Here is a 21811-nt window from a genome sequence, read left to right as displayed (position 1 = left end):
ATACGTATACCCAGATTTTCATACCTGTTTGCATAAGGTAATAGCAGGAACTTAAACACTGAGGTTCTGCTGAGGTTGTGGAGGCATGTTCTGGGTGTCTTAAAAAAAGGTGTTTAAAAAAATATCTCTATATTGTGCTTCCAAGTGTTACTAAGATTTACCAAAATTCTGAAGGACACATACTGTGTGACACTGGTGACGTAACTTAATCTACTCCTCACAATGACATCTTGACAAAACAAATTGCAACATGCATCATGACCACCACAATGAAAGAGTTTATAGCTAAACCAGTGTCAAGCAATGCAGCAGAGCAAGTCCACTCCATTTCTCTGAAAGCCACTGGATGCACTCAGTTCAGTGGATTAAAGCCAGTGTCGGGTGCATCACCTAACATCAGGGTGGTGCGGCTAAGCGTAGGTGAAGGAGAAGCCAGACGGAAGGCCGGATTGATCGAGTGTAGCGAGTCCCTCTTGTTGCTTCGGCCGAACGGGGGGCAAGCAGTGGCCGCAGGCTGGCGGGCACACTGCTGTGTGCAGCCAACAGAGGGTGAAGGCTTCGTGATTGGGGCTGCGCTGTTAGAAACCTCCAGGACCTGAGGGGTAGTCTTTGGGGTCCCAGGGGAGCACAGGTCAGGAAAGTCTGAGGAGTGGACCACCCTCTCCAGCACATCCTTTGTGCTCTGAGTGCACTGTGTGAAGAGGAAGAAAACAGAAATCAAGAAGAGGGAGGAACAAATAGCGTTATGAGAGGCCAAACTGCAAATGGCACAAGAGTAAAAACAGGACAGGTGTGTAGAAAACATTCTGCAATGTGATTTAAAGAATTAGTTTGAAACTCTTAAGCACAGTGAAAGCAATGGGAACTCTGACGACAGCACTGTGACAAGATGAACGAGCATGGAGGGCATGAGTTATATGCAGAAAATGCGATTAGAAGGCAGCTGAATATGACAAAGATTTATAGATGTGAGTGGAGAAGCTGCTGTCCCGACTTTTCTTCTGGCTTGAATCGGGAGCAGAAAGTTTATGCAGACTTGTATGAGATTGTGTCACCGTGCACGTGGAATAATCTCATGATAAACAGGAAGATCAGCCTTTAAAACAAGCTCCAGTCAGAGGTGGGTGAGTGAAGCAAATGTTAATGAATGGTAGTGAAGCATGCACATTCACAAATATTCACACCATCACCACAAACCAGTCACAAGATCTGCTCCAACTTTGTTTGGGATTATACTGAAACCACTGAGATGACAGCTACTGCAAACAAAACTGCAACTGTAACATGAAAGATGGCACGCTGAAGGCGAGTGAAGAGATGTTGTGAATGGTTTAAGGTTCAACCCTACTCTTACCATCGACCGTCTACATGCAGCAGTGCCCTTCAGGCTGTGCAGGACAAAGAAAAGTCCTGACAGTTGTCCTCCTAGCAGGGTGGAATGGATACAGTACAACACAGTGTGTTAAAGCTTTTATCTAGAAGTTACAATCATAGAAATACAAAATGTTCATTTAGAAGGGCAACACAACTTTCCCAAAAACCTGCAGGCACGCACAAAGACATAAAAATTAAAATGAAAAGTAAACAAATCCCAAAATACAAAAATGTTTATTTAAATACAATTTTTTAAAAACAACAAAACTAATAACCCACATTTGATAAGATGACACAAATATATTCAAATATATTCACTCTGATAAAAAAGCAGCATTACAGCATGCAAAACCTCAACAGTAACAAGTAACAAGGAGGTAAATAAAACATGTCTAAGCAAAAATAAACCAGATATTAAGGTGTTTACTGTAAACAGACCATAAAGTTTGTGTGTATATGATGATTTCAACAAATGGTTCATTTCAACACACTGTGCCTGCTTTTCTTCCTAAATGCTCATAATGCCAAACAGTTACAAGTAACATCACCGGTGAGTTTTCATTTAGTTTCTACTTTGAGTATTTGGCTCTGAGCTGTGGGTCAACTCTGAACCATTAAAACTGAGCCACAGTGAAGTTGCTGTAGTCCACTCAAGATCGTTAAAAGGTAAATAACTATTAAAAATTTTTTAAAAATAAAACAATATATACATATTATTTCTGTGGTAACATTTAAAGTGCAATTCTGGTCACTTTGCAGGTGGCTGGAAGTCTGAAGGATGGAGGAGCGGATACATGGCGGGGCAGGGGGCAACACAGCAACTATGGGACTGTCAGGACTTGGGAGGGATCGCAAGCTTTTTCATCCCTACCATGTTTGCGTCGTTCTTGGCCGTGAAGGGGGGTAGCTCTGTCTCTGAGGCAGAAGCAGCAGGGATCGGCTCATCGAGAGGAAGGAAACCTCTTCTGTCAATCAGACTAGAAAGCAGAGCAGAAGACGGTTATGATGCATCCAAGTGTGGACTGCTTGTATACAACTGCACAATGCTCATGATGTCTCTGCAACAGTACTTAAATGTAATGTTGCAATTTAATCCTAGGTGGAGCACAACTACAAGACACCATACTACCATTATATTCAATACAAAATGTACAAAATTGGCCTGAAGTCATACAATGAATTATGGTCAGGACCTAAGAGTGAATCACAATCTTTAAATGACTTAATCACACACAGTCACCGATTTACTGTTAAATGATTTGCTAAGCCTTTGAGTCCTTAGAATATCATAGCTGCATATGCAGTAGGATTATTCTTTACACCTTGGTAGTACCGGGCTGGACCTCCTTTTACCTTCAGAACTGCTTTAACTGTTCACAGCATTAATTCATCAAGGTGCTGGAAACATTCCTCAGAGATTTTGGTCCATATTGACATGACAGCATCACACAGTTGCTGCAGATTTGTCAGCTGCTCATCCATGATGTGAACCTCTTGTTCTACCACATCCCAGAGGATGGACTGAGATCCCAAAGGATGGACTATTGGACTGAGATCTGGTGACTGAACAGTGAACTCATTGCCATGCTTAAGAAACCAGCCTGAGATGGTCTGAGCATTGTCACATGAATGTTATCCTGATGGAAGCACCCATGAGAAGATGGTTCATCTTCACAAAGGGACGGACATGGTCAGCAACAATACTCAGGTAGGCTGTGGAGTTTAAATGATGCTCAGCTGGTGCTAAGGGGTCCAAAGTATGCTAAGAAAATTTCCCCTACACCAGCAGCCTGAACCAACAACGCAAGACAAGATGGATCCATGCTTTTACACCAAATTCTGACCCTACCATCTGAATGTTTCAGCAGAAATCGAGTCTCACCAGACCAGGAAACTTTTTTCCAATTTTCTGTTGTCCAATGGTGTTGAGCTTGTGTGAACCTCAGTTTCCCGTTCTTAGCTGGCAGGAGTGGCAGCCACCCAGTATGGTCTTCTGCTGCTGTAGGTAGCCCATCTGCTTCATGGTTCAACGTGTTGTGTGTTTAGAGATGCACTTCTGCATACCTTGGTTGTTACCAGTGGTTATTTGAGTTACTGTTGCCTTCCTATCAGCTTGAAGCAGTATGGCCATCCTCCTCTGACCTTTGACATCAACAAGGCATTTCTGCTAAGAGAACTGCTGCTCACTGGATGTTTTCAGACCACTCTCTATAAACCCTAGAGATAGTAATGTTGGAAAATCCCAGCAGATCAGCAGTTTCTGAAATACTCAGACAGCCAGTCTTGTACCAGCCACCATGCCACATTCAAAGTCACTTAAATCACCTTTCTTCACCATTCTTGAACTGCAGCAGGTCATACTGATCATGCCTAAATCCACTGAGTTGCTGCCACATGATTGGCTGATTAGATATTTGCATTAACAGGCAGTTAGTTACAAATGAACTTCTTCCCTGGAATACACCATGGCATCTGCTATTTAAAGGGCAAGTTCACCCAAATAACAATTATGACAAAAATCTCTTTTGGCAGGCTATCCATCCAGCCTATAGCATCAAAAAAACTGGAGGCATCTTTGTGTTTCTAGATTGTGATTTGTTAAGGTGATTAGTGAGTCACAAGGGTGAACTTGACTGAAGATAAAAGAAAAATCTGTGAGATGATGATGAGGATTTTTGACATCTTTAGTTACCTTGGAGGCATGGGGCCACATAACGTTGCACAGCAGTTGGTTATGATGCTGTTATAACTATATGGGTTTTCAGACTCCTCTGCACCCCTTTTACTTGACCAGGATCCCTTTATCTGCATGAGAAATAAGCCGTCAGCACAACAGTTTTTAACACATTTTAACAAAAATTTAACATTAATCATGAATTTAGCTTTGTCATGCTGGAATATCACCACTTACGTCTTCATTTGTGGTGAGATTAGAGGCTATTAAGTAGGTATGAAAGCCTGAAAGGCCCAAAATAGACCAGATGGAGAAGAAACAAATCACCAACTCCACCACAGTGCACAAAAAAAAAAAAGTCAAGGTATAATATCGGTTTTATAAATGATCACCCATGATGTTTAAAGATGAATTACAATCATTCATAATGTCCTATGTCTAATACACAGCATTCTGAAAACAATCAACGCTCTTCTCTGAATGTAAATGATGTTCATTCATATCTATAATTATCTCACAGGACACGAGACAGCAAACTTACTAACAGCTATCACACTAAAGGCACTTCTAACTCTCTGATCCTATTAAGGGTGGGCTTCAGCTGAGAAGCAGCCTCGCCACGGTCTGTTGTTCTTGGTGCAGACAGCAGTGATAATGTGAAGATTTGTTACACACAAAGGATATCTTGCAGGGCTCTCTTGAATGGCTTGAACAAGGCTTTTACCTGCTTGAGAACCTGGAGAGAAATATCAAACGAGAAACCGAGGAATGTTAAAGTCCTTCTTGATAACACTGACAGGAACATCAAACAACTACTAAATGCATTTTAATACTTACGTAGGGTAATGTGTGTGATGACACAGCCAAATATAAAAGACGTGAGGAAAGACAGCGAGATGATGAAGCTGTAGAAAAAACGGTAATTGCGTTTTCCCACACAGTTTCCCACCCATGGACAGTGGTGATCAAATCGTTCTGGGAGGGCAAAAAAAAGAAACAAATTTAGATGACACGCATTCAAAAATTAATGTGCAACAAGTTACCTATCATTAATTTCAGTGACGCACTACAAATTTCCTGAGCTAACCAGTTGGAATGTGCCTGCACGTGCCCATGAAAACAGGAAGCAGAAGGCTGGTTACTTGTAAAAAAAAATACTACAAAAGGATAAAAATAAACCAGCTGTTTCTTTGCTTGAACAGACTATAAGGTGGACCTGTTACACAAAGTAACATGTGAACACGAAGCATTCATGAGAGCAAACAGAGACCAGGATTTGCTGCAGACCAAATATGGCAGCATTTTAGAGCAACCCAAGAGCATTATGGGAAAGCAGGATAAAATTATAAAACATGTGCGAACCCAAGTGGTTAGCCTATGTGGGCTTTACAGTTTTCAAACTAAAACAAAAACGGCATCAGCAGAGTTTCCAGGCAGCTCTGTATAGAAACATAAAAGCCACAAACAAGGAAGTTTTTTTTACAATGAAACTGTATCAGCTGGGTTGTATCCCAAGAAATGAGGAACAAAACTCCCATCTTGCTCAATGTGTGTATCAATGATTTCCAAAATTTAAAGTTACCAAAAAAAAAAAAAAAAAAAAAAGCAATCATATTAATCAACTTCCAGACCTTTCACCATCGAAGTGTTACAAGTGCCAAGGAAACAATGTCCGAGAAAACTCGCTAAAGTTTTTGATTAAAAATACTGCAGCCTTTGAAAAAAACAAAACTGATTTATCTACTCCATCAGAATTTGTCAGCAACAAATTCTGATTTCAAACAGCCACCTGGCAAAAAGGAAAGCCTCCTGAGGGAAACGGGTGAGGAGTAAACAGCAGGAAGCAGGTTAGGTTCCAGTATTCATATGGAAGTGTGAATATTTCTTTAAGACAGACATGGAGAAGAAACTCAGCACTGTCAAACTGTTTACCTCCCCAAATGAGGGCCTAATGCTATAAAAACCGCCCACTTTTGACTAACTACTCAGATCCTGCACATACCAAGGCTAAACTGATGCGCTTACTTTAAAAAAGAAAAAAAGTCAGTCATGCATTTAAAGGTTTCACTTCTTTTTTTTTTTTTTTTGTAGGCTTGTGGTAAATCTGATATTTCAGTTCAGTTCATCCATATTGGTGAAACACACTTGAGGATCTGCATTATCAGATCTCCACATTAGAGACCCACCAGCCAAGCATTTTAGCATGTTTGTGTGTGTATGGTGTGTAGTTTAATTCTCACCCACACAGTTGTCGCACAGGCTGCAGTGGGAGGTGCGAGGAGGGCGGAACATTTTACAGGTGAAGCAGTATTTGAGCTTTACCACCTGCTGGTTGATGAGGATTTCCCTGGTCCGCGGAGGAGGGCGGTACGTAGAGGATCCTGAGGTATCTTAAAATAGACGGGTACAAGTGGAGACGCTGGGTGAGGTTCTTGTATTTCATCAAAACAGCTCAACCAAATAACCACCCGATAAAATGAGGAAATAAATACAGATCAAGCTATGTCAGGCCTTTGTGCTCTTCGACCATGACCAAGAGTAAGCAGCTTAAGTCTGCAGCTCAGCAACAAAACAGAGATCCCCCATATGGCAAAGCTCTTTCATCCCATCTGTCCCATAGTGAGTGTGCAGTTGCAGAATAGGCCTTACCTATCTGCCGCTCTATGTCTGCAGCTTCATCTGGAGTGGCCCTGGGTAAAATGCCTGGATCTGTAAAGCTGGTTCTAAGCAGGGAGATCACCACAAACACGAAAAGCACCCCGCCGATCACAGGTATGAAGACGGTCAGGTGCTCCACCAGGAATGGGCAACTGTAAATGTATATTGAGATTTTTTAAAATACAGATTATAGATTTTTTGAAATCCAATTTCCACAAGAACCCTCGAAAGGAAACAAACAAAGGCACATTTCTAGGTACTCACTCAAATGCAAAGAAAAGGCCACAGGTGACAACAATAAGGCCCAGTGTCAGAGGAAGGACACCGCTCTGTCTGGCAAGAATGAGCCGCCCGTCGCAGAAAAACCTGTTCTTCCCGGGGAACACTTCCCACTTTCTCCGGGGCGACTGCGCCTTCTTCTCGCCGTGATTCTGCGCCGACAGCGGGGTCACCGACAGCGCCCGCGGGTCGATCTGCTGGTACTCGCAGTTCTTCATCGTGTAAACAGTGCCGACGCGGTTCGGAGGTAGCTAAAGGCACACACACAAACCTCCCTTTTTCTCGTCGCGTTTTTAAAAGATAGTCCTCTCAAGGGTCACTCACTGTAACTTTATGTTCAGCTTCTTCTTAGTCGCCCATCATCACGAAAGCTAACACTAGCTAGCGGACCAACAAAGCCTTTCTTCTCCGTAGTTCACTTTTACAATCTGAATCAGCCCCTGAGTCAGCTCGGGGTTAACTACCATCTTTGGTAGTTAAATTAAAGCCGAACAGAAATATAATTACTCATCTGGTCAAATTAACCAGTCTTTATTAAAAATTCATCCCTCACAGAGGAGCTTCGGCTTCTTGCGTTAGTTCACGTTTCCTTTTTTTTTTTTTTTTTCTTCGACCGTCACCCACCATACGTCGTGGCGTCATCTTAACGTAATCACGTACATAGGCACGATGGTGATCTGTTTGTACTGGCACAGGTTGTTTTTTTTCCCCTGTGCTAATTTAAGCACATGCCGAAACTACGATAGTAAAAGTGTTTCAAATGTTTGACTGAAAGATGTCGTTTTTGTTTCAGTGTGTTTGTGAGTGGGTGAATGAAAGGCACTTTGTATAAAACGCTAATCTTCTTCCAGCTGCTCCCTTTAGGGGTCACCACAGCGGATAGTCTACCTCCAGCTCATCCTGTCCCTAGCATCATCTTCTGTCACACCAACCCTCTGCATGTCCTCCTTCACTACATCCATCAATATTCTCTGAGGTCTTACTCTTTATCTCCTGCCTGGCAGCTCCATATTCAACATCCTTTGTCCAATATATCCACTACATGTCCAAACCATTGCCTCTCTGACTTTGTCTCCAAAACATTCAACCTGAGCTGTCCCTCTGATGTACTCGTTTCTAATCTTGTCCTTTCTGGTCACTCCCAGTGAACATCATAACATTTTCAGCTCTGCCAGCTCCAACTCGACCTCTTGTTTTTTTTTTTTTTTTTTTTTTTTTTTTCTGTTAGTGCCACCATCTCCAAACCATAAAGCATAGCAGGTCTCACTACCATCTTGTAAACCTTTCCTTTCACTTTTGCTGCTATCCTTCTGTCACAAATCACCCCTGACGCTCGCCTCCACCTGCTCCACCGCGCCTGCACTCTCTTTTCACCTCTCTTGTGCACTGTCCTTTGCATTGGATGGTTCACCCCAGGTATTTAAACTCATCCACCCTCACTACCTCTGCTCCTTGCAGCTTCACTCTTACACCTGTCTCCGTCTCATTCACACACATGTATACGATCTGGCTTCAACTGACTTTCATTCCTCTTCTCTCCAAAACATACCTCCACCTCTCTTTCACCTGTTCGCTACTCTCACCACAGTGTCATCTGTGAACATCATAGTCCACAGTAATGCCTGACTTCATCTGCCAGGTTGTCCATCATCATTGCAAGCAAGAAGGGCAAGAAGGGCTTGTCTTGTACCACCCTCACATACTTCTTTTCCTTTTTCTCCTGACATCGTCATGCAGTACCACAGTTCCTGTCTTGGCAGCCTATCGTATGCTTTCTCTATATCCACAAAGACACAGTGCGGCCCGTTCTGACTTTCACATCTGCAGTGCTCTTTCTCGGCGTGAAGCCATAATGCTGCCCCAGATAGCAAAATGACTCCGCCCCCGATCCGCCCCGGATGTGCCGCTGACTCCGTAACGGACCCGCAAAACCGGTCCGTATCGGAGTCCACTTGCACAGCGGGACGGATCAGTAACGGATCAGGATCACGGTTGAGGAACAGATCAGGACCGGATACAAATCGGACCCGTCCACGTTTCAGGTTATCCAAAACGGATCCTTTACGGAGCCGTCTGTGGAAAAACTGATCCGACACGGATCCGTTTTGAATCCGTTCATATAACAGCTTATTTTGGCCAGAATATTTTCAGGATCCCTTATTAAAAATTGCTGTAGCCATGCTAGCTACAGTTAAAGCTAAAATATCTATTTGGACATGAAGACTGATTTTAGGGAAAATGAAAAATCTTTAACAATTACGGCATCCTTATCTAAAGCCTAATTTTCCATTTGAATAACAAGATGAGCATATGAGTATTACAAAAATAATGGGATCATAAATGTATCAAGAATACTGTTTATTTACTATAAATCCTTTAACACTTCTTTATTCTTTAACAAAATGCAGTAAAGGAAAAAATAAAATGGCAAAGAAAGGAAATACTATCACAAATTAATTAAGCAGGTGATGCATTGATTCATTACTGTACTTCATTAAAACATTAACAGACAAATAACTGAAAGATAACCATTTCTGGAACAATAACAGTAACAATAACAAACTGAAGTCCTCAGCATTGATTCGGGATGGTAACAGGAGGACGCCGCCTTCTTCCTCTGTCTGCTGCCAGATTGAACCATCGTATGGCATGTTTCCGAATCTCCTCTTCTGTGGCAGCACGGGACACGTGGGTCTTTCTTACTGCATCTATACACACAAGGTATATGTTATATGAAAGCTTTGAAATCTTTCCAGCAGCTTGTTGAATCTATACCATGAAGAATTAAGGCAGTTCAGAAGGCAAAAGGGGGCTCAACCTAGTGCTGGCATCATGTACCTAATAAAGTGGCCAGCAAGTGTAGCATGTTGATTGTAAGCTTTGGACATAGTGGGGAAAAAATTCCAAAAATTTACAACTCATCTTTAATATTTAACAGCATCAGTTATTGCCAATCAATGCAGTCATGTCCGGGTATCCAACTATGTACCACAGAGGAACATCACAGATCTCAAAGGGGAGTTTTTCATTTGAAAGAGTGCTGTGATCAGTGAGTGGAATAAAGGTACACCTGAAAACTGTCCTCCAAAGCCCATAACTGGCATTATCAATGAAATGATACAATACGACTCTCAGAGTTAAAAGATTTGTGCTTCATTAAACCATGACAATCAAATCATTTGCAAAATCTATTACAATTACTTACCCAAGAGTACTGTTTTTGATGTCATCTGGGAGAAACCTCCCTTTCCATTGGCCCCTGTCCAATTTATCTTCTGTCCAATGTCACTGTGGAACATGCGGGAAAGAATGTTCCATGTGATACTTCTTGCATCAGCCCCCCGATGGCTGCCAGTGAAGAAATCTAAAAATGGAGAGGAAATAATGGGAAAAGTTTAAACACATTTCACAAAAAATAAGTTGCAGGCAATTAAACACAACAACAAAAGACAGCTTCATTTGTATTTGAGTTATCAAAAAGGTCCCGTGTGCCAGCTCAAATGTGGGTATATAGAAAAATTAAAAAATAATCATTTTACATTTTTCCTGAAAGGGCTATTCATTTTGCAATTCTTACTACTTATCCCTGGTCAAAATGGTAATATGAAAGTACAGAGTCTGCATAAAAGCACTTTGTACTGCTGGATGGTCTTCCTCACTTTTATGACAGGTGCTTTAATTAATTTTACCAGTGCACATAAAACAGTTTAATACTTTTATTAAACATAACTGATTGTTGTCAGTGTGATTAAACATAAATTCACTTCAGCTGCACAGCCAACACACATAAATGCAAACATACTTTGTAAATTTATTTACACGTATTTCTCACATTTCATTTTAAAAAGTTAGGAATGCCATTTGAGTTAAGTGGAACATTTCCTTATTCATAAAGAAGCATTTCCAGCCTTTCAGTGAGAGATACAGATTACCAATTGAACACGGGTATTGGCAAATAACCACATCTTATCCGGACTGTAAAAACCTGGATCTGGCTGTTCGTAATATTTAACATTCAGCTTTTCATTATAAACAGCATCATTAGTATTATACAAAACCATGACATTGACAAAAGTGGGATTTCTTTGTGTTGAATGTCAAGTAGAATGGTAATCAGATGAAAACTCACCACACTCTGCTTCAGGTGAGAGTTAGCAGGATCTTTGAGCCATTTCTCAAAATTCTCCACTTCCTCCATTGATTGTAGTGGAAACTGTACAGGGTCAGGTATTTCTCTTTCTTGGACAGTTGAGTTCAGCTTGTTGGTCAGATAGTTTACTTTGGTGGTTAATTGGTCTTGTTGGTGTTTAATGTACTCCAGTAAGCTCAATATTTGAACTTCTGCAGCTGTTGGAAGAAGAAATGAGACAAATTTGCTGTAATCTTTTCCAATAACTGGATTACATGGCAAATGGCTATAGTGTAGTATTCATATTTACAAAGAATACAATATACCGATTATTCAAGCTTTACTGTATACACTTTTGGAAAAATCAGTGTACATTCAGGAAGAAATGCATTGTTGCATTCGATGAGTTTATTTTCACTTGGATGTTACACTGAGAATAACTGAATTTGTGATGTAATTATCAGTCATTGAAAGGTGAATACTAGCTGTTTAAGAGATTGCTTACCAGAGCAGGTAATTGTGTCTGAGCCATACCGTCCCCCTTTCCAAGTAGGCCTGTAGACATGGCTTGAAGAAGGAGTTGGCTCATCTCTTGGTCTATTTTCCATCTGGGCAAGCAGTGGTGGTGATGGAGTTTTTGCAGAAGAAGCAATTGTGTGGATGCTAGCTCCAGTGAAAGGTGGTGGTTGGATAACTGGAGCAGGTGGTTGTAGTGGGCGTCTTACTGCAGCTCTGGCTTTCCTTTTCAGGTAAACTTCTTCTGTGTCACTGTCAGAGTCCCCAAAGGAATGACTGTCAAGCAGAATAGAAAAATAAAGATACTTAATACTTCATTTGTCATTATTAAAACATGTATTTTTTTACTTTACTCAAGCTGTACACTACTCTAATTGCTTTCGAATTCTGTGATTTGAATACCATCCATTCTCTTCTGCTTATCCTGTTCAGGGTCATGGGGGGGGGCTGGAGCCTATCCCAGCTGTCATAGGGTGACCTGTCACAGGGTACACCCTGTACAGGTCACCAGCCTGTCATGGTAAATGGTAAAATGGTAAATGGACTAGTTCTTATATAGCGCTTTTCTACTCAGTCAGAGCACTCAAAGCGCTTATACAACCTGTTTGCATTCACCCATGCACTCCCATTCATACAAGCACTTCCATTTTTACGAAGCTAAGTGCTTTAATTAACTACCATTCACACGCATACATACTCCGACAGAACGGTCGGAGAGCAACTTGGGGTTAAGTATCTTGCCCAAGGATACATTGGCATGTAGCCTGGAGTAGCCAGGATTCGAACCGCTGACCTTCCGATCAGTAGGTGACCTGCTCTACCTACTGAGCTACAGCCACCCCAATAGGGCCAACACAGAGGGCCAACACAGAGAGACAGACAGCCATTCACACCTATGGGCAATTTAGAGTGACTAATGAACCTAACCCCAGTAAGTGCATGCCTTTGGACTGTGGGAGGAAACCCACACAGACACGGGGAGAACATGCAAACTCCACACAGAGAGAGGGAGAGAGAGAGAGAGAGAGAGGCCCGGGCCAAGGGGGAATCAAACCCAGGCCTTCTAGATGTTATTCTGTTATGTTAGTGCTAACCACCACACTACTGTGCTGCCTGTGTTTTGAATAATGATGACCAAAAAAAGCAAGGAAGGCATATAATGTATATACTAACATTGCCTTTGGCTTCCTTTTTGGTCGTATTTCCTCCTCTTCCTCTTCTGACTGAAGGTCTGATGTGCTGCATGTAAGCGATTTCTTCAGAAGCTGTCGTGCCTCAAAGTACTGATCTACAAATTACAAACTTGAGTTTACAACAGATAACACAGTTGTCTTTAAACACATAAAATATAATAGCAAATATATTTCAGTATTTAATTAAAATAGGCAGAGGTGTATTAGAAATTGCATACCACATGATTTGATAATTCTGATATCGTATGTCTTCCAGTCTGGTCCTGGTTCCTCTACATTTTTTACTGCCTTATCCACTCTTTCATCATTTCTATAGTTGGGCCAGTAGGTAGCACCATCACAGCACCAGTTTTCTGGTACTACTGCTACTGCTTTGTTGCTCTGGAACTCGACCAAATGGAACATCTTGAAGTGGAAAAAGAAATCAAACAACAACAAATAACAAAAAAAAGAGCTGCAACCAGCAACACTACCACAATTGCTTTGCTTAGAAAATAATATAACAAAATGGTATCATCCTCGACATTTTAAATGCCTGTTAGAAAAAAAACAGCCTTAATAGCTATTAAGTTATACTGCCAGCAAGGACAATAGACAGGTACAGAGAAAAATCTGATGTGTCCCTAAAAGGCATGGAACATTGGTATGGCCACAAAACCATCTCTATGAGGCAAAACAGTACATTTTACAACAAGCTCTGACACTTTAACACACTTGAATGAATCTGATGTTTGTGAAATTTTATAAATATTCAGATAGTCAGAGTTAAATGGATAATCAAAGAACAAAGATTTATCTGAGAATTCCTTGTATACCACATAGACTCCATCACTGCACTCTACAATGTTATGTATACAACAAATATCATTTCCAATAACAAAAACATTATCCCCAGTTGAAACTTTAACAGTCCACTTATCACAGGTCATTTCACCATACTGTGCTTTCACTGACAGTCCACCTATAATTGGTCCAACATAATGTGGCTTTTTAAAAGAGGTACAACTTAAAGGAGCTTCCATAATTCTAATTTCAGACAATCGACGGATTATTTGGGCAAGGGGGAACTCTGGTTTCCTGATGAGCTTTTTAAGCTTATGCAGATAATTTTCATAAGGAAATGCTGAAAATGAGTCCAGACAACCATGTAGTTGCACATCACCTGCTAGATGGACCAAACCATGTACATTATAAACAATTTGATCTTTTCCATATATTTCACCAAAGTGACTAACAAAACATTTCAGCAAAGTACGGGCATACTGTGTGTGGCAGGACAGTCTAGGACTAACTAAAATAGCAACACCAGAGAAGAGTAGCATGAAATTATAGTACATATTTTGATCCAGAAATGTGCCTAGCATTACAGGTCCTGTGTACAGGAGAAACTGTCTAAATTCTGTGGCCTTCCAACGATCCAATTCCCTCAGAGATCTGGGCTTCCGTGCAAACTCTACAGGAATAAAGGAACGCATTTCTAACAGTTTTGCTGACATTCTTTCCACTATGCTCGCAGGCAATCGAAAATTCAGAGGACCCCTGAGCCAGATGTGTAGCATTCTTCTAACAACTCCTAAACAAACTAAATGCATGTAATCTAGAGGGAACTGTGAAACCATACCCACACTACTGCCAATAAATGGATGTGGTCCTTCATGATGATGACTCTCATCGGCCATGTTTGTGAATGATTCATCTGTCCGTAGGGCATAGTCTGCACATGGGTATGTCATGCGTCTGTTAATATAGTTTCCAGGCTGCACACATTTGTCACATCCATGGTAGGCATTGTGGTTCTTTGTGTTTTTAATAAAGGACCTGGCTGGTGTGTCACAGATGACTGTATGCAGCTTGAGATTTAACTGTTTACCTTCTAAATCAAAACCATTTTCAAGCTGTTGTAACTCTGTAACAAAGTCTTCAAGGAAGTCTTTTGCTGAACTTGGTTTCTTTGGTCCACAGAACAAACCTATAACTACAGGTTCCTTCATGGGAACACTTAATAGTAGACCAAGGATGGGCCACAACTGCAGACAAGAACTCTTGAACAAAGGAAGTCCATCTATGTTGATTTGTAACTTCAAAGTGAAACTGTCTGCTAACGTGTGTTTGAACTTTAACAATGTATTTCTAAGAGAAGCCAGAATGCCAAAATAGTGGTACTGTCCTCCAGCCCTTTCAAGAATTGAGTATTCTGTCTCAGTTCTGAGGAGTGTCCTAGCATCCTTTGGAATATCAGAATGGTAAATGCGAAGTATGGCCAATAATGCTGTCAAAGCGACCAAGGAAATACGAAATTGTATGGCCCAGTGGGATAAACTGTCAGAGAGTGAAACCGAGTCTTGGAGTTCATCATCAAAATGATCAGACTCAGATGTCTGAGTCTGAACATCACAAGCAGCATCCTCAAAATCCTCAGACAGGCCTAGATCTATCTCCATGCCATCTTGCTCACTAAAACCAGCACCGGTTTCAGTGTCTAGACAGTGTGGATTATCAGTTCCAGTGTGACTTTCATGAAAATGCTCTTCACTGATGTGTCCATGGTCAAGGTTCCTCTCTGTTGTCATCTGAAAGTCAATTAAATTTGTGGCGTCATCCCGCATTTGTTTAAGTCGGTTTTCTACGTCTACACGGGCCCTCCTTCTTAAGGTGGAGTTGGAGACAGGTAGAGTCTTTCTATTCATTTTATCTAAAAATAAAAATTTTAGAAACACATTTTTGTTATTATTCTGAGACCAGACAGGATTTTAAAGCAGGCAAACAAGCCTCAACCTAGACCACAGGACAAAACATTGAAATGACAGAACTTACACATTATAACAGAGAAGAAGCTGTTATAACCACTTATACTGGCAATAACAGCTATTTTTTTTAAATGAAGAATATATTATAACAGTCAAAGCTTAACGTCCATTACAGTTGCTTTTTAAGTACAGATGTGCGTGTGCAAGATTTCTGATAGCATATTACAAGCTCAGGTTTCCCTCCCCTTGTAACACACACATAATATTTCTGGCAGAAATTATTTGCAGTTTTAGAAAAAGTGTCTAAATGAACTCTAAGATTGAATTTTGGCTTACTTCAGTGAGGTAGCAGACAAGGTGGAGGGGGGAAGGCAGGCTGAATTGATCTGTAACAGAAGACATAAATAAAATTAATGATTATAATGATGAAACTACAGAAAATCTTTCTTTTTGTGGCATGTTGGATATTAAACTTTGGTAATTTAAAGTATTTTAATTGTATCAATAGGGACTTTCAGTAAGTCAGAGTCCAAATATGCATTGTGGAAAAGTTTAAGGTCAAGCAAAGACAATAAATAGGGTTCATACACTTTCAACGCACAGGAGTTGTTGAATTTACTCGCGAGAAGTTAATACCTACGCTTGGGGAATTTGCAAGGATTGTTTTCTTCTGACTTAATTATAATTCCATACTGGTCTTATCCATTACTGGAATTTGCGGTTTTCTAGCCAACCAGCCAACAATAATTAAAGCCCCACTCTGGCCGGTTAAAAAAATGTGACCTCCTAAAGGTCCGCTCACTCTCTCACAGACTGTCTTCTGGGGAGATGCTCATATGCAGACGTGCAGGTTCGTTTCCATCTCATAAGTTAACTATTCAGATATTTTTTAAGGCAGTTACAGTTTTAAGCAGTTTCAACAACTGTGCCCAAAAATCAAGCACTTTTCAATCCTTGAAAGGACAATTTTAAAATGGAAGCATTTTCAAGGATAAGAAAAAAAGAATTAAATTTGAATCAAAAAGTCTTAGCAGAGACATAACTAAATCCATTTCTAAAGCTTATTAAATACTTTACAGCAACACCTGAAATCGTGAGACCCACTTTAACCTGATGGATGCTCTCAGATTAAATTTGGAGAACAATAGGCTGTGTTAGCTTAACTTTACCTGCAGTCAGTCCTGGAGAGGCTCAATAAAATCCTTCATGTGTTCAGTCTGCTGTAACATCAGCTACCTGGACAGTTAACCAAATCACATCGCCTTCCCCACCGAAATAAATCCCGGAGGAGCTTTTTTTTTTTCTTTTAACCTCACAGCTTCCCGCTGTGTTAGCTAATAGGCCAGTAGCTAATGTGCTATAAGCTAACTCCGCTGCCACAATCTCACATTTCTGAATAAAAAATAAATAAAACCTTAATTATCTCCTACCAGGATAACTTTACTGTACAGGTAAAGCCATGAATGAAGAATATTTAACAGAACAGCTTACAGTTCTTACCTTAGAGAAGCTCTGCTCCTGCGCTCCTTATGACAGCAGTCGTTGACTTTTGAAAAAGAAAAAAAGAGGGGGGTGGGGAAAGGCGCGAGTTCGCTGAAGGGCTCCGCCGTGGAGCCGTGGCGGAGCCGCGTTTTGATAATCCGCTGTCAGTAGGTGGGGCGGGCCCAGTCCGGAGAGCAAGAAGGGTGGGGCGGATCGGCTGACTTGAAGGCGGATCCGCCCCGAAGTGTTTTGCTATCTGGGGCTCAATGACAGTCACCACTCTTCTTAACCTAGCTCCAACAACTTTCCCATAGCTTCATGGTACGGCTTATCAGCTTCATCCCTCTGTAGTTACTACAGCTCTGCACATCACCCGTGTTCTTGAAAACTGGCACCAGTACACTTATCTATTACTCAAGCATCCTCTCATTTACTATTTTGAGCTGTTGTGCAAAAGACCACTGCTCAGTGTGCATTTCAGCTGTGACATCATTCAGTGTTTCCAGTCTTTTCATCTTCTTTTAGATCTTGCGCAGTGTTCTGTCATCTTTCCTCAGAAAGGGGTAGGTGTGATCACTCTCACATTTCTAGCGCATATTAAATTCCATTTAAGAAACAAGAAATCATAGCACCTCTGCTTACAGCTCTATAGCATTACGTGAAAACTCATGCTCCTCATACCACGTCCTTCAGCTTCTTCTTCTACAGTAATGGGGTAATGTAACGTAATCTGACAGAGAATCTCACCTGTGCACTTGGATCTCCTTTACTTCTGGATTGCCTGTCAGGCTAGTCAACCTGCACAGCAGCCATACAGCTTTATTTTTTAACTGGCATCAATTTTCACTTATATTTATTCAGACAAAAAAAAAAAAAAAAAACTTTCAATTTGTTTATGGGCAACTGTACCTAAAAATTATGTTACAAGTCTAACACCATATAGCATTATGTTTTCTGGGAGGTACACTGAACATCTGATACAGTGTCAGCCTTTTCCACCATCCTCTGGCTATAAAAGGTTGTTTAGATATTTTACACAGGCCAATACATTTAGAAATATATTGCTCACTGGTGGCAAATGTTAAAGAGTAAATGTCCAGTTGCACTGAATTCATGCTTCTTTGGAAACTGTAGAAACAGTCAGTGGAGTTCAGGGAGAGTTAAGTTGGTTGTTAGTAAAGATTTTCCAATAAAAAATAAGTGACTGAAGCAGTGTTGCACAAAATTGTTTCGTGAGTTACAGCATACAGTGATTTTAAAGAAATTAGGTCACTCAAGACTTCACTACAGTGCCATTTACACTACAGTAAAGTAACTATTTTATAAGTAATCCACAAAAGACGACAACAGGTGTCCAGCACAAATTTCATCCTTGGTTAGAATTATGTTACGTTTAATTTTAAATTCAAGGCTGGCATATCAGCACAACATTGGCAACAAATGGTCTTTGAAACAAAACACAAAGAATAGAAGTTTTACATCAATGCCTCAAAAAAGAACATTTACCTTTACACAAAACAATTCAAGCTGAGAGAAAAGTTGAAGTTCCTTTATTTATTTATTTTCGTTATTTTCATTCAAGTTTCAAGATATAAGGTGGAGGTACGACTTTCAAACAATAGTGGCTTCAGGAAGGACTGAACATGAAATAACACCCCCAAGTACAACTATAGTCTTCCAGTATTTACATCCAACCAGAGTCCAGTGAAGATTCAGTTATTTTTGAGTTTGTTCTCAAACAACAGAAACACATATGACTAAGATCCACAAATGAAATACGTTGACTGTATCATGTTACAGAATCAGCATCAAAAATGTAATCGTGTCACAGTCAGGTCTGTGCAGGACTGGGCAATGTAACTAAAACTAGAGACATCATTTTTGACTTGTTGGCTTGTTTTTTTGTCAACAGCAAGTTCACGTATTTAGTTTTTTTTTAAAAAATAACCTAGGTAAAATGTTGCACTTTGTGTACAATTATTTCTACAACAATATTTTTGTGATTTTATTACATTCATTAATAGCCATTGACATTTCAAAGGATGGCTACTGATGATGTAAACACCTACCAACTTACAGCCCAGTCCTGCACAGAACTAAACCTCAGAGCAATCTCTTAAGTCCATGGCAAGAAGTTGCAATGCAGTGCAAGGCCCAGTAGCCAGTAAGAGAGGAAGTATCCCAGGATGCTCTGCGTGGTAGAAGAACAGGTTTTAAAGTGTGGCAGCAGCGCAACAATGGGGTTCTGAGGTGTGTGCTTGCAGCTATTTCTGGAATGCAGCTGTACACTGGGGTTTGACGTTTTCCTTCGATGAAGAAGTGGTTCATTGAGGAGGAGCAGGTGGGCACTTATCCAGAACGGCACAGGAGACGAAGAGGCCATGAATCTGGTTAGAACCTACAAAGACAGATTAATAGTTTCTCACACCAAGAGAAATGTCATTCTACAAGAGGCTGATTATATGAATTTCTTACCTGCACATGCATGCACAAGGTGCCAAACACCAGGAGTACCGCTGAATGCACCACATACACGAACACTCGAGGGTTGAAGAATCCTGGCATGGGTTTGTCAAGTCCTTTGCTTGCATTTGTTTCCCAAAGTCCGAGTCTCATGCACAGCTCTGGATTAGCTTGAAAATATGCATAAGAAGCCATTATGCCAAGGGTGGCCATAGGAAGAGCCAGAAGAAAGTTTGGTATCTGCTTCAGCTCAAAATAACGGAGGAAGCCCACATCCCAATACACATCCTGGATATGAGAATAAAGCAGAGGCAGGGGTCTCATACACCAGAGGGGTGGCGGACCATTTTCATCTGGAACCCGGTAGCCCTTCCGTTCAGCTAATGACAGAAGAGCAGGAGGGATACTCTCCAAGGAGGTGGATGGTGTGCAAAACGTCCTATAACCATAGTATTGGAAAGCACAGAAGGGGAGGGCAATAATTGCAGTTCCCAAGAGGGAGGTGAGCAGAAGACAGACAATGACCCAGATGTAGTGGAAGACTTTACTGTGACCTTTTGTCGTTTTGCGATACAAACGAATCTGGGAGATGGCATGGAGTGATGGAAGATACAGCAGAAATCCTATGTTGACAAGTCCATTTGATCGCGCTGCAGTGGCTATGCTGAGGGCAAGGCAAGCTCGGAAGATGAATCCTTTCTCCAGGAGGTAAAGACCGCCGAAAGTGAGTGCTGCAAACAGGCTCTCCGAGTACCCAGCAGTCATGAAAACATTGGCCGGAGTGATGCAGTAGAGCAGGCTGGAGAGCAGCGCAAGACGCCTGTCCTGGAGAACTATTCTGCTGAGGGCATGCAAGGCGACCGTGCTCAACAGGAAGAGGGCACTGTTTCCCAGAGCCACAGCAACCAGCAGCCGCCCCCGCACACTCAGCCAGCTGCTCAGGGGCCACAGCAGCGTCTCTGCCAGGCCTCGGAGGACGACGGGGAAGAGGGGGAAAAACGCAAAGTTGTGCTCATAAAGGTATCCTCTCTCAGCAATGAAGAGGAAGTGCTCAGCATCCCAGTGAGAGAGGCCTCCAAACAACCACTCCACCACAGAGTCCAAGTACAGGTGCTCCTCTGTCCGAGGGGGCCTGAATGCATCGGCGTCATGGTCAGGGATGGCAGCATTTAAGACAGCCTGGAGAGACATTATCGTTAAAATACGCAGACATGAGAAATACAGATGCCAGCTGTATACTTTTAAAGTGTAGTCACTTTTTTTACGCCCTGCATCATACAGCCTGCAGGTCGAAACACGCTGGTGCCAAATATGACTCATTCATCCGAGAAAATTAAAGATCCCAAACTTACCTGCAGCGCCAGAGAGAGGCCTCTGGTAACTGTGGCAAACTCCAGAACTGCTCTCACATCCATAGTCACTGATGCGACAGACAAAATCCGAGAAAGACGGTTACGACAGGCACGAGCTCTGTCGCCGCTTCGAGACTCTCACTGTTCGAGTCGGCATATTTTGTATGAAACATAGCTACAACGGAGGAGGAAAAATAGTCGGTAAATTAGTTTGCTTTTTTTTTTTTAAATTAGCTGACCAAAAGACGAAAAGAGTAAACACGAATTACATTTTATGGCCGGTCGTCTTCGAGCGGCGTTTGTTTGTCGCTCAGCTTAAATCTTTGTCCTCGTATCTTCATCCTGCAGGAGGAGGGTTCTTTTCGAATGGCACTTTTCTCTTCCGGCGTAACCGCAAACGTCATTTCAAAATAAAAGTTTGCAGCGCTGCAGTAAAATCGTGAACACGTGACACATTTCCTCTCCAGCATGTAGCGCTTGATACCGTCCTATGGATTGTTTTCCCCCATATGACACAAATACTGTTGTTTTACCCTTTCATTTCTTTCCTATGTAAAAAGCTTTATGTGGGTTTAAAACGATTGCGACCTTTATGCTGATATATCTCAGGAGATCTCGGTATTTTATTTTTCTGTACTAATATTGGGGTTTGATGGCCTGAAACAATCTACTTTTCAAGTTCATACAAAGGAAAGCACATATCCGTGTTTTATAGCCTATTAAATTTAAGTGAGACAATTCAGAGGTGCTTGTAACACCTTACATTTAAGGAGTCCTATAATGAAGTGCCTTCTGAGCAACTGAAGTTTAGATACATGGTTTACAGAGCATCTCTAAACTCAGTGTCGTGTGCATTCACTCATTTTTCCAACTAAAAAGATTATTCCAAAACAACAAAACCATCAAACAGCTTATGAAGATTTAATGTACATTTATTCTTACCA

At 41.3% G+C, this 21811-nt stretch overlaps 3 protein-coding genes across 11 annotated transcripts in view; all 3 read right to left on the bottom strand.

The window, feature by feature from the left end:
• Nucleotides 1-7569, bottom strand: part of zdhhc18a (zDHHC palmitoyltransferase 18a) — an 8698-nt gene extending 1129 nt beyond the window's left edge. Inside the window, exons 1-10 of one of the 2 annotated variants that reach the window (XM_030750111.1) lie at nt 6971-7569; nt 6698-6858; nt 6289-6438; nt 4886-5023; nt 4733-4784; nt 4286-4388; nt 4067-4179; nt 2246-2351; nt 1355-1425; nt 553-691 (exon numbers count right to left, since the gene is read on the bottom strand). In XM_030750111.1, the coding sequence (XP_030605971.1) occupies nt 1384-1425; nt 2246-2351; nt 4067-4179; nt 4286-4388; nt 4733-4784; nt 4886-5023; nt 6289-6438; nt 6698-6858; nt 6971-7203 (1098 nt within the window). In that variant the 5' untranslated portion in view covers nt 7204-7569 and the 3' untranslated portion in view covers nt 553-691; nt 1355-1383. Of the gene's footprint in view, nt 692-1354; nt 1426-2245; nt 2352-4066; nt 4180-4285; nt 4389-4732; nt 4785-4885; nt 5024-6288; nt 6439-6697; nt 6859-6970 lie in introns of both variants that reach the window. The other variant, XM_030750110.1, reaches the window with a different exon arrangement.
• Nucleotides 7570-9328: 1759 nt separating this feature from the next.
• LOC115795082 (uncharacterized) lies at nt 9329-17238 on the bottom strand. 7 transcript variants are annotated; one of them, XM_030750867.1, is made up of 9 exons: nt 17071-17200; nt 15907-15956; nt 14445-15515; nt 13042-13228; nt 12804-12918; nt 11620-11882; nt 11115-11332; nt 10191-10349; nt 9329-9693 (listed from the first exon to the last, which is right to left on the bottom strand). In XM_030750867.1, exons 3-8 carry the CDS (start codon nt 14532-14534, stop codon nt 10254-10256), a joined length of 969 nt encoding a protein of 322 aa, XP_030606727.1. In that variant the 5' UTR covers nt 14535-15515; nt 15907-15956; nt 17071-17200; the 3' UTR covers nt 9329-9693; nt 10191-10253. The 7 variants fall into 7 exon arrangements, with proteins under 7 accessions (XP_030606727.1, XP_030606725.1, XP_030606722.1 ...); XM_030750865.1 differs by having other exon boundaries at nt 11620-11906; nt 17071-17192; XM_030750862.1 differs by having other exon boundaries at nt 11620-11906; nt 13042-15515; nt 17071-17238.
• A 1348-nt stretch (nt 17239-18586) lies between these two features.
• On the bottom strand, nt 18587-21230 carry pigv (phosphatidylinositol glycan anchor biosynthesis, class V). Of its 2 annotated transcripts, XM_030748895.1 has the most exons (4): nt 21137-21230; nt 20868-21042; nt 19528-20694; nt 18587-19450 (listed from the first exon to the last, which is right to left on the bottom strand). In XM_030748895.1, the coding sequence occupies exons 2-4, from the start codon at nt 20928-20930 to the stop codon at nt 19169-19171; spliced, it is 1512 nt and encodes a 503-aa protein (XP_030604755.1). In that variant the 5' UTR covers nt 20931-21042; nt 21137-21230; the 3' UTR covers nt 18587-19168. The 2 variants fall into 2 exon arrangements, with proteins under 2 accessions (XP_030604755.1, XP_030604754.1); XM_030748894.1 differs by having other exon boundaries at nt 20868-21228.
• Between the last annotated feature and the right edge of the window lie 581 nt (nt 21231-21811).

This window comes from Archocentrus centrarchus, chromosome 16 (genome assembly GCF_007364275.1).
Source record: "Archocentrus centrarchus isolate MPI-CPG fArcCen1 chromosome 16, fArcCen1, whole genome shotgun sequence".
In the NCBI taxonomy this organism is placed as follows: Eukaryota; Metazoa; Chordata; class Actinopteri; order Cichliformes; family Cichlidae; genus Archocentrus; species Archocentrus centrarchus.
Note: the sequence above shows the minus strand (reverse complement) of the source record. Positions and strands in the feature narration are given on the sequence as shown.